Source organism: Tachysurus fulvidraco, chromosome 21, assembly GCF_022655615.1.
Source record: "Tachysurus fulvidraco isolate hzauxx_2018 chromosome 21, HZAU_PFXX_2.0, whole genome shotgun sequence".
NCBI classification, from domain to species: Eukaryota; Metazoa; Chordata; class Actinopteri; order Siluriformes; family Bagridae; genus Tachysurus; species Tachysurus fulvidraco.
Window position 1 is genome coordinate 18,054,659 of NC_062538.1, and position 17,170 is coordinate 18,071,828.

General features: G+C 37.9%; 1 protein-coding gene across 1 annotated transcript in view; it reads right to left on the reverse strand.

Moving 5' to 3' along the window:
* The window catches only part of mmp17a (matrix metallopeptidase 17a), an 89,833-nt gene that overhangs the window by 12,316 nt on the left and 60,347 nt on the right, over positions 1-17,170 (reverse strand). Inside the window, exons 4-6 of the mRNA XM_027176171.2 lie at positions 11,023-11,309; positions 3,772-3,948; positions 378-480 (exon numbers count right to left, since the gene is read on the reverse strand). Of these exons, the coding sequence (XP_027031972.2) occupies positions 378-480; positions 3,772-3,948; positions 11,023-11,309 (567 nt within the window). The remainder of the gene's footprint in view (positions 1-377; positions 481-3,771; positions 3,949-11,022; positions 11,310-17,170) is intronic.

Here is a 17,170-nt window from a genome sequence, read left to right on the forward strand (position 1 = left end):
CGAGTCAACAAGTTTGGTACGGCAGAGACTCGGGTCAGCTAGTTAACGAGTCATGAGATATTGGCATGGATGATAAAGTTTGAACCAGAACCTTATCTGTGTACAAGTGATGTAGCAGGACCAACTAAAGGACTTAAGCTCTGCTGCATCGCTCTCTTTGAGGCTATGATCAACCATGGCATGTGGGTTAGAAAAAAAAATGGAAACAGACCAACATGTTGACTTAGAATTTCATTACGAAGTAAAAATTGTAAATACCGCGTATCAGTGTATTAAGATAAACAGGTTGCACAGGAAGGATTTCTCCTTTAGCTTCAAGGCATGCGAATGTGAGAGTCTACATCTGTCTCTATGTGTAAATGTTGAGTCGTACTCACGGTACTGTGGATTTGTTTTCTGGCAGGTCCATTAGAACAGGTGGATCATCGGTATGAAACACACCATCTGGACGAGCCGTGTGTGAGACCGAGTCCCGAACACCTGAGAGAAAAACGTCCCAAGTCAGAAGATAATAACAAAACGTATGTCCCTGTTCGTTTCCCACACTGTGCGCTGTCTGTCCTGTTTCCCTCGTCGCTTTCCTTATATGGTTGAAGCTTCCTGTTGGTGTTTCTGTTGCCATGACAGGTAATTAGTCCTACTTTGGTGGGCTGTTTGGTGGGATTTCAGTTAAGCATGTATGTATTGAGAGGTAATGAGAACGTAGCGCTTTCAGAAGTTACACAACGTGTAAGCTTGTAAAGTACAACAATAATGTCTCAAGCAAAATAGAACAATACATAAAATTTCAATTAAACCATAATTACAGCTATTATTGCGATACTTAGGCCTACACATGCAGAAATATACCGATAATATACTAGACTTGCATTATATTCTTTTTTATTTATTTTTTTTTAATACTGGCTTTTATGCTACACCATATTATATTTGATGGCAAAGAAAACAAAAGGCATTTTAATACTCTAGTTGACATTTTTCTATGTTTTTAGGTTCCTTGTGTCTTTAAAGTTTAAAGTAATTGGTAAAAATCTGGCAACATTGGTGGCATGATCTATAATCTAGGCTCCTCAGGAAAGCTTAAGCGAAAACTTCGACTGAATACAGGCAAAGACTAAAAGTCTGAATGCTAAAAAACTATATTTCCTCTTGTAAAATAAGGATGCAAGTCTGTTGTACTGTCTATTTCCTGCAATACTGCACTGGATGCATTTTGTTGATCTAATTCCCTAAAGTGTAACTTCTTCTGGTGTTGATCAGTCGATCAGTCTATTTTTTTCTAGTAGAGACTCTACCCTACTCTATTTTTGTCTGCCAGCGTTCTGACCCGAGCCATGAACTTTTTTATACGGTTATTGGATTTTTCTGAATAAACACGTCAGTCTTCCTCCACACAGAATTTGAGCAGCCTTAAAAACGCACAACTTCAGCTCCTCGTTTAGAACAGAAGTGGAAAAATACACGGAGGCAGGGCAGCACATTTGATTTAGCCATTCTTCATGCTTTAGGAGCGTGTAATTATGCTCCACCGAATTGATGAATTTTTCTAATAACAAATGAATATCAGGAGGCACTGGGTGGCATTATGTAAATGAAATCAGGCTAACTGATCACCGCTAGATCTCGTTAATTGCCGACCATATCAGGATTTTTTTCATCAAGGCCTTTCCTTAATCAACGTGAGTAATGCACACAAACTTTTGTTCAAACACAATCTTTATCTGTCACATTCGATTATTTGAACAAATCCAAAGTCCGTGCCATGGCAGGGGTTAACGGCTTAACCCGAGTTCACCAGCGGTCTCAGGATCTCGCAGCTCATCATCAATCCATCCAGTCTTAATGTTTTCTCTCTCCCTCCCTCTACTCTCCCAGAGCTCTCCATCTGTCAGAGCACCGCCATTTAATTACATCAATAATACTCTAATATAAAGAAATCCTTTCTTAGGGTGGCACGGTGGCTTAGTGGTTTTTTTTGTTCTTAGGTCTGCAGCACTATTCTAAGCCTCATGTCTCTGGCCCAAATGTCCATATAGTGTGCTTTTTCATAGATGTTGTTAGAGGACCAATAAACATTTTTTAGGAACTGGTCTGTTTTTATGGTGGTTTAACTCTTGTGTACTCAGACATGGGGATTTTATTATGTACTGTATGGTGTCTATCCTGTGGTTTCATATAGAAGATTTACCACCAGTATCCTAAAATATAAAAGTATTTTCGACAATGTTCATGGCAGAGACATATATTTAGGGCTTTTATCCGTTTCTTCTGAGGAAAGTTTGGGATCGTCATTGTGCAATAGTTACTATAGAATCTACAGCAAGTGCCAGTAAATTGGTCTACTGACAATTGGTTGCTTCCTCCTTTCATCCTGAATTTTTTTTTTTAATGGTGATTACTGTATATGGATTGTTTGAGGTGCTGTAACATGGATTCAGGACATTCTCCCTCTTTGTCTATAGAGGTTTTGCCCACCAGAATACTAGCTTAATCTCTACTGTAATATACAGTATAATTCCCGATCCCTTCCTATTTTAGAGTATTTAAAGAGTTCGTGGATTTTTACTCTTTCATAAAGTCAAGTTTCGTAGTAAAGTTATTGACTACTCTTGCCTTGAATTTTGTATTTACACTTTAGATTTGTTCTTTATACCCTTTGGTTAAGGTTTGTACAGTATTTATTGCACTTTCTTCCCGTGTCTGTCTGGCTTTTAATCTCGATGTCTCTTTTTCTCCGACCTCCCAAATACTTGCCGTCAGATGTGTCGCCGTACGTATTCATGTATTCAAATACATGTTACCGGAATAAGCTTTAGAATAAGATTCATTCTGACCCTGAACATTTTTACACACCACCTCTGTCACCAGCACAGGTGCAGGTTTTAAATGCTTTCGGATAGGCCTGCTGAGAGGAAGCGTCACCTACAGTACAATACCCGCTGATTATTCAAAATAATTACCGAGGACAAAAAGGGGGAAGCCATGTGACATTCTATGTCTTTCAGATATGTATTAGAAAATGTTTTTGTCGGTCAGTGATGGCGGTCCCATGTGTCCCTTCCCCTTCTCCTGTAATAACTCATCATTATTGACCTTCAACTCATTATCAGTACTGGAATCTGAAGGTGGGAACCAGTCTCATGAGGTTCATTGCCCACTTTTGAGAAAGGATATTCTATCTTTGGTTTAAACTACATTGGGGAAGAAGGGAAAAATATAAAGGTTCAGGAGACAGAATAGAAACAATGTAGAAATCCTAGACAAAAAAAAAAATCTAAATCCCAGCAGTACTCGGGTCGCTAGTTATTTTTAGAAGCACTGAATGATTAAATGTTATTTTTGAATGATAATAAATGTTATAATTTCATTATAATTATTCATTGGTTATTACAAGCTATAAAGGTCGCACGGTAATGCATAATTACTGCATGCTCTTATTAGGCATTTTATAAAAATGCTTACAAAGAATAATTTACAATCTACAAACCTACACACAGATATACTACAGTTATCTACAGTATAGATTTACTGTTTTATTCATATGGGCTTCACAAAAAAAAGTTACCGAGATTTTTAATTAGAACCTAGAAACTTTGGAGAATAGGAACTAGTTTTCTGGCATCGAAAGTGCTAGTGCATATGAAGGAAAAGGAACGAAGAAGAACGTAGGAGCAAGTGGCTTCAAATTTAGAAGATATGAACAATCTGTATGAGTCTGAAAATGAGAAGGAAAACTGAGAACTGCACAGTTTAAATAATGACAATCCTTACCATAAAGCTGCCAGACTCTGACTTTGTCTTCATAAGGGAGATCGTACTTGAGTGGGTCACCGACAGGCCCCTGGTAGTATGGACGCATGATGGACTCCATGGCAGACGTGTGTGCGAGTCCGATGGCGTGGCCAAATTCGTGTACTGCCACAGCAAACAGGTCCATGCCATGAGAATCTGCAGACACAGAACATTAACAGAGTTTCAGGATTAAGACGTTAAGATGTTACTGATCGGAAGGTCATGGGTTCGAACCCCAGGTCCACCAAGCTGCCACTGCTGGGCCCCTGAGCAAGGCCCTTAACCCTCAGTTGCTCAGTTGTAAGTCACTTTGGATAAGGGTGTCTGCTAAATGCCATAAATGTAAAATAACACAGGATAATGATTCAGGACTCAGAGTCGCATATAAGAGTCAAAATTGGAAGGCGCTCGAATCTGATAGGGGCAACACCTTCTTTAGTATGGAAAGTTCTTTATTTTCAGATTAATCTCTGTTTTTTATCTCTGATGCTTGTAAAAGGTTCAATCAGACATAAATGCTTTCTGTTAAATGGCACTGGATGTCATATACAGTAATTATCATACAAAGAGGAAACTGTCAATCAAATGTGAGGATAGACAGGATAAAAGAAATAGTTATTTTATATTATGTATTATATTATAATCAGTATAATGTGTTACCAAATATAATTCAATTCTGTGTAAAGAACAGACACAAATAGATACTCATACAAGGTTTTCTTTTTTCGAGAAAAGAATTCACAGGTATTTGTTTCGAGTCTAGAATATTGCTTTCTGTCTGTAATGCTGCAAAAATGATATGAAGTATGCAGCACAAAGATACTGCAAAATGCATTTACAAAATGGATTCCTTTATCCTTAGTAACCGCCTGGACAGGGTCACGGTGGTTAAAGTTAAGCTTGTTAATATTTTGGAAAACTAAATTTTTTTTAATAAAATAGTGTCGACCATGCAGGAAAAACCCCCCCAAAAAACAAATTCTGAACTGGAATGATTTAGCTAAATCATATTGTCACAGTTTATTCTGCATTTAGAAAAAAAAAACCCGTTTAAGTCATGCCCATGTCTGGTTTCAATCCAAATACAATCTCTGATATGAATATTTGAAGCTTTACAGATACGAGTGCTAAAATAAATGCGGTGATTGCTGAAAAAGACCTCAATGTAAATGTGCAAATCAGGTAATCTTCAGTAACCCCAGTAGTTTGCATTTTGTATGAGCTTCAGGCACTTCAATGGTTCCTTAGCACAAAAGACTAAATTTACCAAAGCTCTAGAAGTCTCCTGGATGACTTACGGGCACAATGCAGGCTCTAATCTACAGGCAGACACACTCTCCAAAAGTCAGATACACGACTGAAGAAGTGCTCTGACTCTGGAGTTTTGATATAATGACGCTCCTATTGAGACACTCCGGCATGTATTTGTGCATGTCAGAGGCCCAAGGAGCTTCTCAATGATCACTTGGCAGCGCATTGTTTGGGATGTATCTCTGAGGAAAGGAGACACACAACATGCCAAATGAAGGTGTCTCTGCTGGTACAGATAGTGTCGTGTATAACAGATGATGATTAGGAAAGAGCGGTGTGAGTCGCTGCACAGTCGGGGAGCTCTGAGCATTCGGGTTCTGACGGAGCCTCAAAGGTGACATAGTGAATATTTTTCAAAGTGCGGACACACGGTAGCAAGCAACACGTTACCTGAATTGCTTGTATTCTGCCATTTGTGGGCACGTAGGAACTGTTACTGTTGCCGTGTTACATAGAAAATGCCTGTTGATTGCTAGCGTGAGCGAAGTATTAGCCCCTTGTGGTCATAACGGTCTAATTCAGTTGATTTCCAATGCTGCATCATTCATTTGAAATCTAATAATTGCCATGTATTAATTATTTCATGGTTATAAAACAGACCTTGAGAAATGTCACCTCGGTATATTAATCTGTATCCACAATTTATCTGGATATGAATTACCACCTTGTCACTTCTTCAGCTCTTCTCTCAGTTTCTCCTGTACTGTAGTTTGATAAATGTAGCTTTTTCAATGTAACTTGAAATGCCACAGCGATCACATACAAACACTGTAACTCCCATCCATTTTAAAGGTAGTCAGAAAAGTAGCCAACACCCCAGCACTAGGGACTGACAGCTACGTAATATAAGTGATAATGGATGAGTGTAATTTCTTCTACCCACTCTCTGGCTCAATGTCCCTCACACACACTCACACCCTTACACACAAATGAGAGACTGGTGCCAAATTGCAAAAGTCATCAAAAACACACCTGCTTAATGAGGCTTTTCTTTGGGCCGCAATCATCAGTCCGCATTAGCGGGCAACCGGAGAGATAATTAATAAAAGCTATTTGCATGCTGTCAAAAACAGCATAGCAATCCTGCTACTCTGCTTAAGTGACCCACAGGAGCACGTCAATCCCGCACCATAGGGCACTCCAGCTGCCATTCAATCAACGAGGAGCCACCTACCAGCATAAATGGAGCGTTTAACATTAGGCACTTCTGCTTGAGCTCCGTTTCACTTCAGAAGTAATTATGCACATTAACAGATGGTCCTCGATGGGGGAAAAGTTCCTACATCCTGCCAAGAACAATACGCTTCAAAGAGGCTTTATGAATAGCGGAGGAAGCTGAGGAATGCTTAGGGAGAAAAGGACAAGGTATTGTTTTAACACGGAAGTAACGTCGGCCCTCAGTTCGATCCTGAGTTTCACATGCTCTAGACATATCTGCATGGATTTCCTCCAGGTTGTCAGGTCTCCTCACACTTGGTCTTCAAAATCATTAGTAAGTGAACCATTCTAACGTGCCACATAGGTGTGTATGCATGGTATATACAGTCAGTTAAACATTTCCCTTAGGATTGGTTTAATCATTAACAACATGCACACGATTCTAAGGTGACATTGTATACTGAAAGGGGAAGATCTTGTTGTAGTACTTTGAAGGTTTCTTTCCAATGGGCAAGCAGAAACATTGTGTAAACAACTTTGTAATTATATTCTAAAACAGGCCATTATTAACACTAATGTGTTTTAAAGTAACCGAGGAAGAAAACTTTTTTCAGGGAAATTTATACTCTAACCTTCTATGAACCTGTTAAATGCATATTGACTGTTCTAGTAATGTCCTCCATTAGCTGGGGGGTTAGAAAGGTGTAGGAGTAGAGGTGTGTCAACCAGACGATTTAATCAATGATTTGCACTTTGAAGCTTATTAAAAAGAAAGAAAGAAAGAAAGAAAGAAAGAAAGAAAGAAAGAAAGAAAGAAAGAAAGTAAAAAATGCGACTGTTACAGAAGTATTGAGTTTAAGCCACACCCACTTCCGGTTTAAATCTGAATATAGCTACAAATAGTTTATTGTTGTAAAAGAGGAATAATTTTCATAATCCCTCTATCTGGTGAAGAGCTGATTCACGTTTCCACTTTTCTCAAGGTTTCTTCCACATGAACTCTTCCTGACATCTTCCAGCCTCTGCTTTTGTTTCTCATTTCTCAAAATCTGAGTGTTCATCTGGATTTCTGCTTTTCATTTACGTACAAACATAAAAATGTTGTTGTTGTTATTTCAGCTGCTCTCTGTTCGGGATCGCCAAAAGGAATCACGTCGTCTGCATATTTTATTTGTCGCAGGTTTTACACCAGATGCCCTTCCTGATGCAACCCTAAGATTTTATGCAGGCTTGGGACCGACACTGACAATTAACTCTTCAGTTACAGTACAAACATTAAAACACATACATTTGAATTCCAATAAACTTAGTTAACTAAGTTCAAGACTGCTCTAATCACCATGTATTATGCAAACTTTTTTCCAGTGACCCAAAGTAGCTCTGAAAAACTTGATTATTTAACCCATTTGACATACATCACCTCCACAAAATGACCTAGCAAACACCCTCACGCACACTTGAGTCCTCAGATGCCCCTTTTCCACCGAGGCAGTTTGAGTGCTTGTTCGGAGCCAGAGCCTAATTTAGAACCAGTTCTTTCTGTTTCGACAGCCAAAGCACCGGCTCCGAACCAGGAAAAGTGGTTCTTAAGTAGCACCAAAAAGTTGCACCGCTTGCATCAGGGGCTGTGGGCGGGGCTACTGTTAGCGCATTTGATAATGTACCTTAAGTATACTAATGTTTAATACACTTTTACTTTACCGCAATTTGATACATTATCAGCACACATGATAGTAGGTAGCTACATGCTAAAGCTAACGTTTTTTCTGTGTTAATGATAAAATAATGTTATGCACGTTATGTTTATACAGATTACACAGAGCTGCACGTACACGGTTATTTCGCCGCGTTTAGATGCCAATGTAGGTTCGCAAAGCCATGAGCATTAACAGTAAAGCAACATCCGCCATTGTTAATGAGTTTGTGTTTGCCGCTGCTGCGCTAACGTTGCTGGGACACGTGACACGTGGCGCTGTGATGGCTCTCTAGTCGGTGGAAAGGGCAAACCGGTTCTTAGAAGGTTCGCTAGTGGAACCAACATTGAACCAGCACCAGCACTAGCTCTGTACCAGCACCCGGTTCTTTCCGGTTTAAAAGAGGCAATAGAGGTGAACTAGAGACTTGAGAAGCTATTACGGTGGTCATTAAACTGCATTTACTACATTAACAAAAAGGGGATGTTTGTAATTTGTTTTCGGAATATTACAAATTTCGGGCATCTAGAGAATTTACTTGGACGAGTGGATACGGAGAGCCTCAAATGAGGCTTGAAAGACATGAGTCTTGAGAAATGAGATATCAGTGTGGACACAGGAAGCATGACACAGAATTCTCTATTGCTAAAATTAAGTTAGCATAATAGTTAACACAAATTGACCCGGAGTGATTAAGGCTTTTGTAACTACTTTGGAAGACTAACATTAAGTGCGGTCCAAACATTTACCTGTTTCCAGACATACGCACACTTGCCAGGCGGAACATGCAAACATATTCTTTCTTGATCCAGGGAATTATTAGCTCAGACCTCACATCTGTCAGGGAGCATAAGGCCTCAGGCAGGCCAACAAAAAAAAATGCAAAGAGGGTGGCGACTCTATTCCCTAGAATTCACAGAAAATTCAGCGACTATACAAAAACAAGCACCTTCCTTCCCACAGAGTCATGCGACTCAGAGAAGTACAAGCTACAGGGATAAAGTACTCAGATGATGGAGAAGTGCATCTGCTGCTCTAGTGCTGCCTCCAGGGGTCTGCACTGAAATGGCTTTGCCATGAGCAAAATGAGGTTAGAAAGTCAGCACAGACAGACTAAAACCTCTCAGTCTGAGTCTCACACATCCACCTGGACACCCAAAAAGCCAGGCCTTGTTATCAACATAAAACACTCCACAATGCTGCTTTAAATGGTTTAGTTGGAGCAAAATGAGGTCACAAACCCAGCTTCAACTCAAACTTTTCACTTTTTTTTGGCACGAAAAACTAAACCTTAAACCTTGCGAATGAAAAAAAAAAGGGTCTAAAATGCTTTAAGGTTTTATTCCATGCAGCAGGGCAAATTGGATTTATTTCTCGAGTCTTATTTTTTTAAGCAAAGTTTCTGCATTTCAAATTACAAGTCGTGACCTCAGTACTGTAGGCATTTTGGTCAAAAATGATTTAACCACATAAATATCTTCATCACTTCCTCTTTTCCTGTGTTGCTATTATTATTATTATTATTATTATTATTATTATTATTATTATTATTATTATTATTATTATTTCTTTTTCCCCCTACCTTTTTATTGTAATATGCATTGAAAAAAAGTTTAATCACCATTCTTACAGATAAGATCTATGAGGTTCTATCAGCTAGGGAATCATCGTCCACAGTAAATATGCAACATGGCCGGTCAGGGCCAATCAATATCCATGTTTACTTGCAGCCTTAAAAGAGCAGAATGGATGATAAAGATAACTAGGTACAGTACGCAAAATGTGCTTAAAAAAAGTCTGCAAACCAGGAACATATATTTCATATTTATGAAATCTTATTAGATTTAACATCTCATAGAATACACTATCAGAATGCAATATATGGTTACAAATTAATATTACTCACTCTCTCACTCATTTTCTACCACTTATCTGAACTACCTCGGGTCACGTGGGTGTCTATCTCTGGCGTCATCGGGCATCAAGGCAGGATACAACCTGGACAGAGTGCCAACCCATCGCAGGGCACACACACACTCTCATTCACTCACACACTCACACACTACGGGCAATTTTTTCCAGAGATGCCAATCAACCTACCATGTATGTCTTTGGGCCGGGGGGAGGAAACCGGAGTACCCGGAGGAAACCCCCGAGGCATGAGAAGAACATGCAAACTCCGCACACACAAGGCGGAGGCGGGAATCGAACCCCGACCCTGGAGGTGTGAGGCGAACGTGCTAACCACTAAGCCATTTTTTTTATATATAATATATAAAAAATATTGTTTTTATTTTAATTTATTAAATAGATAGATAATAGAATTATTTAATATTTTAAATCCAGGAAAATACAGAATAAATTATTGAAAATGTTTTTTTTTCCTTTTCTTTTTTTAAATAATATATTTTAATTGATTAAATAGATTGCTTAATAAGAAGTCTATAAACCCAAACAGCTTGAGCTTACAGAATAATAATAATAATTTGTTTTTAGATTTTATAATCTGCTATGAATTTTGATAGAATTCCAATTTGATTTGAGTTGATTGGACTCTAATAGATTACAAAATACAGCTTGCTTGTTGCAGTAATAACAAAGACTTTATTTTCTCAGTTCTCAGAATTCCTCTTGAGGCAACACATCACACTTAAACTAAATAATACAGAATCCTTTAGAGTAGTTAAATTGTTGCCAGATGTAAAAGCTAAAATTTACAGTAATTGAACTGCAATTTACTAAAAATATGCCTACATAAAAAGCCTTTCACATGCTGGTGCTATGTAATTCAATATTTTTCATCAATTGGAGTGCTTAAATGGTTAATAATGTATGTAAATCAAAGAGGAAAAATGAGTCCCCAGTTTAAAGTCAAAGATCTGCAGGTTTTACCAAAGGAATAGTAATCTATACAGATCAATGGCATCATGAAGAGACAGCAAATGCTACAACTAGACTCATACAGAAATTGTATTGGATTAGTGTAAATACTTTAAAACAGTTACTCCAAGATCTAACTGAATGCAAATCCAATACATGTTCTACAACCCCTTTTACACGGCCTTACCTGGAGACCTGAAAGTCCATGCCTCGTCATCATCAAAGTGTGTATCCCCTGCAGTGAAGCGTTCTCCTGGGAAAAAGGCGTGGGCTACAGTACCACCCGGACCATCGAAAGGGTAGCCGTCGTTGTGGTCTGCTTTGGTGAAGTCAATCTGGATGTCTGCCTTGTTCCCTGCAACCTCATGGAAGTTGAGCGGCGTGATATCACTCCACACCTTCAGAGCGTAGTACATCAAGGCTCGTACCGTTTCCCTCCCGAGCACGGCGGACTCCTTGGGAAATGTCCGCACCCTGGGAAGAAAGTAAAGTCCATAAGGCTACTGCTGCTAATATAGAATAGGGTGGTACCTTTGTGCAGAGAGAAGCATTGCAGCCTTATAGCTCTTTGATTTGATCATGAGTTTGGGGTGCGTGGGGTGTATTCCTTATGTCTTTAAGAGTTTCCACTGGGTTCTCCAGTTTTCTGGTACCATATTAGTATAGGCTACAATTTTATGCATATTTTACACAGCGGCTCAGCAACTAACTTAGTTATAAGTTATCACTCAGATAGATGAGTTCCTCCCAAATTAAATGGTGAATGGAGAGCCTAGTGGTTAAAGTGTTGGACTACCAATCAGAAAGGTGTGATTTGGAATCTTAGGTCCACCAAGCTGACACTGCTGAGCCCCTGTGCAAGGCCCTCAACCCTCAATTGCTCAGTCAGTTGTATAAAATAGAAGTTGCTCAAGATAAATTTGTCTACCAAATGTTGTTATGTAGATGTGCCAAATAACATTAATCTAGAAGGATTTGAGCAAGTGTTTTGATCTTTTAAATATTAACTCACATCACTTTAAACATATGGCATTTGGCAAACAACCTTATCTAGATTACCTTACAGTTATCTAATTTATACAACTTAGCGGTTGAGAGTTAAGGGCCTTGCACAAAGACCCAGCAGGGGCATCTCAGTGGTCTTGGGATTTGAACACTCACCTTTCTGATTGGTAGTCCAACATCTTAACCAATGAGCTTCCACTTCCTTCAAATGTTGCCCCGATCTCATCTTGACTGCACTTGAATATGAAATAACATTATCATTAAACAATGGACTGATGTCATATCCAGTGCTTCACCCAGTGTTCCCAGGATCCACTGCCCCCATCCAGGATTAAGTGGTAACTGAATATGACTCCATGAATGAATGTCTGCTCTTATTTTCATTAATTTTTTTAGTTTATGTTATTTTCATGGATAAGTAAACATACTACAGTACAAAGAAATTGATTTTAGCCTCCATATTTAGAGAGAAATACATTTTACATGAGAGAAATTTTTTGTTGTACTTGTGCTCTTCCTTTGAGACGACAGTATTCTGCTTTGTTTAAATACAAGACAGTCCCCTATTAGAGACCAAGTACCTTAGAAACAACGTAATCCCTTCCACCAAAAGCAATTTGAAGCCTGCGACCTGACAGAGAAAGAATCAATGGAAAATTAATTTTCAGGTACTGGCTCAACAGGTAGCAAGGAGAAACCATACCCTTGAAGTGAAATAAATACACATGCCAGGTTAATGGATTGCACTGAGTTTGAGTCAGATGATATGAACTTTAAATTTGGATGCTGATACAATAGGAAAATGTCCTCAGCCAGTTACTTGAAGAGCGAGGAGGTCTGCTGGAGATGCAGAGATGAAGCTTAAAGCAGTGTTACAAGGTCAACAGCAGCCTATTCTGCATTAGAGATGAGCAGAGTAAGCGTTCCATGTTTACAGTGTTAACACTGTCGGATCAGCAACAAAGCCATTACCCGTATCACCTTGCCAGTTTTCTGCATGACTTCACCTGTGATTACGATTGACAGTGTCTTATAACCTTGTATTCAGAATGCATTCAGAACCGTCATGTTTTGGATGAAGGCTTATGTTAAAATGCTTGATATTATTATTATTATTTGTTCACATCAATCAAAATCAAAACAGATTTGTGATAACTTTGCAAAGACCCCTAGCTTGGTACTTGGTAGTTAAAGCACCTTTGGCAGGGATTACACTTGATGACAAGCGATGCACACCTGGATTATTGGGTTTTTTGCCCTTCTTCTCTGCAGATGCTCTCAAGTTCAGGTAGCTCTACAATGATGTTTGACTGGGATCTGATTGGACCATTCATGGACATTCAAAGAGTTGTCCCTATGTCACTATTGCATTTTCTTTCCTGTGTGCTCACGGTCATTGTCCTGTTGGAAGGTGAACCTTCAGAAGCAGTTTGACATCCTAAATGCTATGGAACAGGATTTCATCGAGGATATCTCTCTATTTTGCTGTGTTACCTTCTACCCTGACCAATGCCCCATTCCCTCAACTGAAAAACACCCCCATAGAATAATGCTACCATCATCAAACTTCACTGCCACACCATTGGAGGGTATTATTCAGTCCAGGTGAGGAACATCTCGTGATATCCTCCAGACTTGAAATTGAGGCCAAACAAACCAGCAAATCTTGTTTCTTACATTCATAGACATTTAGGCACTTCTTTGTGCATTAGGCAATTCATGTGTCTTGCACTGAGGAAAGGCTTCTCAGATCAGTGGTGTGTTGCAGTGATCGTTGACCTTCTGCAAATTTCTCTCATTTCCACACACGAACTCTTGAGCTCTAGAGTGTCTCCCGCTTTAGGAAGAGACCTGGTTGTTCTGAACTTAAAACATTTAAGAATTATAGAGGCCACAGTGCTTTTAAAACTGATCTATGCCTTGACACAATCCTGCCTCTAAACCGATTGACCTCATGTTTGTAATTGTGTGCTTTTCCAAATCATGTCCAGTCAATTTAATCAGTTAATTTATCAAAGGTAAATGCCAAACAAATATCTCAACCTGAGCTAAATTTTAAGTGTTATAGAGGCTCTGAATACCCATGTCAATGTGATATTTCACATTTTTCTATGTAATACATTTGCAAAGTTCATAAATCTTGGTTTTGCTTAGTCATCATAGGGTATTGGGTGTAGCATTTTAGCATAAGGCAGCAACTGTACAAAATGTGTTAAAAATTAATGGGTCTTAATACTTTATGAATGCACTATACACTTAAATATTACAGTCATATCACATCACTCCAAGTCCCATGATATATTATGCTGGATTTAATGCTAGAAATACTTTTCTTGGAAACAGTGACATTAAACATCTTGTTCTTATTCACCATTTTTTTTGATGTGTTGTGCTGTATAGCTTTCCACCATAAACACCCAGTGATAATACTGTATGTAACTGCTGGTCCTTTATTATCGAGAAAAAATTAGCTCATTATTAATACAACTTAAAGCAAAAAGAGTATTTGAGCATATACAGTAGTATATTTTATGCCAAACAGTATTTTGTAATACTTTATTGTGCATCAGTTAGCTTCAATGTCTTCCCAGGGTTCATGAGTTCATCATAAAATCACTGGAATATCCCAGTGAACATATCCAGACTTACCAGTAATTATACCGTTTGTATAGAAAAAAGTAGTGCTTTCAAGAAATATAAGGAAAGGAATATGTATTATAAAAATATTTCTGTGTGTGGGCAGTACTTCAGACTATATAATCATGAGAAAAACAGAGAAGTGGAATTACTGGGTTACTGACCTTTGCATAATACTATGATCTAATGCAGTCTTTGAAAATATACTCGCAACAACAAGCTACAAATTCTTTGATTTTCTATTAAATACTAATAACTATTAATACCATTGACCAATAATACTACCAACAATATTCTCTTAGTAACATAGTCTTTGCTAGCAGGTTATGGGAAACATCATAGACCTTCGTGTGCTATATAACTCATAAATTCACCAAGCGCTAATCTTATGATAATGTCAACTCCAGTGCTTCAAGAAAATATGAGCAGAAATATGGCCAATTTACTGCATTTCTTTTTGCTCAACCCTAGTAACCAGAGGCAGGAAATCCTTTTCAGTTACTTATTATCCTTACACTTTTGATATCTTGTTGCTACTGCTACTATATATCTTGCTGTCAAATGCTAAGGACTTCTTTTTAAAGAACTCTAGGAATCTGTGCAACTCAAGGCCAGCTGTGAAACCAGGGGTGAAAGGTTAGAAATTGTTTTCCAAGCTAATTTTTTTCATAAATTTTCCCTCATACTCTCTCTCCAAAGGCATTACATCCCATTGTTCACACATTTAGCACTCTTTTACTAACATTGTGCGTCACTGTTTTTGTACGGCCACAAAAAACGATGACGCACGAGCCGCTGCTAGCCGCTGCAGTGTTCGCCAGCTAGCATAAACACACAATTCCTTTTTGTGCCATTTTTTTTTGGAATTAATTGACGAGTCTTATTTGTCTTAATTTATGGATTCAATCAATCAATCAATCAAATTTTATTTATAGAGCACCTTACAACTGCCAAAAGCAGCACAAGGTGCTTTCCAGTAAAACAACAATAAAAAACAAAATAAATAGAATCAATAAGAACACAATGAAACATAAAATAGCAGTTGAAACCGGGTCTATGCGTTAAAAGCTTGTATGAATAAATAGGTCTTCAACTGCGATTTAAAAACACTCAGCACAGTGATGGATCGCAAATGTGCTGGAAGTGCGTTCCACAGCTTTGGTCCCTTGATGGCAAATGACCGGCCTCCAAACTTCTCATAATTGTATTTGCTGTTTATTGTTTTTTTTGTCACTTATTTGAAAACTGAGTTTCTTTCAGCTAAACGAATAAATAAATAAATAAATAAATAACACTAGTCACTGTAATAATATATATACTAATGTTATATATACATACAAAACTGTTTATGTCTGTATTCAAATCTGAGAATAATTTATAAATACACTGGTTTATATCCACTCTGATAAATGAGGTGTGCTGATTCTAAAATGCTCCCTTTTAATTTCCAGTCACGGTCCTGTCCTTTGCCACTGTCTGACACTGCAGATTAAGCAGACAGGAGGGCATGTGTTCAGTGAATGTACTGTATAGTGTTCTAATCATCCTGAACAAGCTAGCCCATCCACATGCTGGTAACAAAAAACAAAATAACAACCAAAAATAAACACCATATGTATTATTCTATTCATTCCTGTAGTGATTCAAACTGGTTATCCTGCTTTTATCACCCATTTCAAAGCTCTAACAAACGTGATGGGATGATCCGGATAGACAACACCAGAATAATCAACGACCTAGAGAATGCTATCATCTGTCAGCATGAGCCACACACACCGCCTACTTAGGTGTCCCGCAAGTGAATTGTTTGGGATTTTATTGTGCAGAAAACTTCCTGGAGTTCTGTATTGTTAAAATCTTGACAGATTTTCTAACCATTATATGCACTTATAGTTGAGGGTAAAAGTTTGTGTCCCCTATGGTTTTTGTATAGAAAAATTTGGAATAAATTTGTACCACTATCTGTACCACTGTGTGTGTGTGTGTGTGTGTGTGTGTGTGTGTGTGTGTGTGTGTGTGTGTGTGTGTGTGTGTGTGTGTGTGTGTGTATGTATGTATATATATACATACATATACACACAGTATATGTGTGTGTGTGTGTGTGTGTGTGTGTGTCTGGGCAGCAGAATAAATCTTAAGGTGAAAGAATACTAAAAATTAATAGAAATATAAAGGAAGTGTATGAGACTCAAAGAGAAAGATTTAGACAAGTCCAACTACCTGAATTGGAACAGCTACATCAGTATGAATAAGCAGGATGAATTTTATGACTGAGAGGAGCCAAGGGCTGCTTAGAGCATACAAAATAGGTTGCATGTTGTTAGAAATCTGAGCACAGATATCTCCTAAATATTGGAACGGCAAACCTGGATGTAAATAGTTTGATCATGAGACGAGGTATTTATATAAATCAATTAACAATCAGATTTACTCTATAACAAAAAATAAATAACTTTTTAAAAAATATATTTTGGTTTGATTTGCAAAATATCGATCTGACAAACGAAAAAAAAAAGAAAGAAAAGAAAGCAGATTAACAGGTTACATAATTCTTAAACATCTCTATTATGTTATGTATATTATATTACATAAACATATAGTCTGATTATTTGCCTATCATTATCCCTATTATTATTATTATTATTATTATTATTATTATTATTATTATTATTATTATTATTATTATTACTATT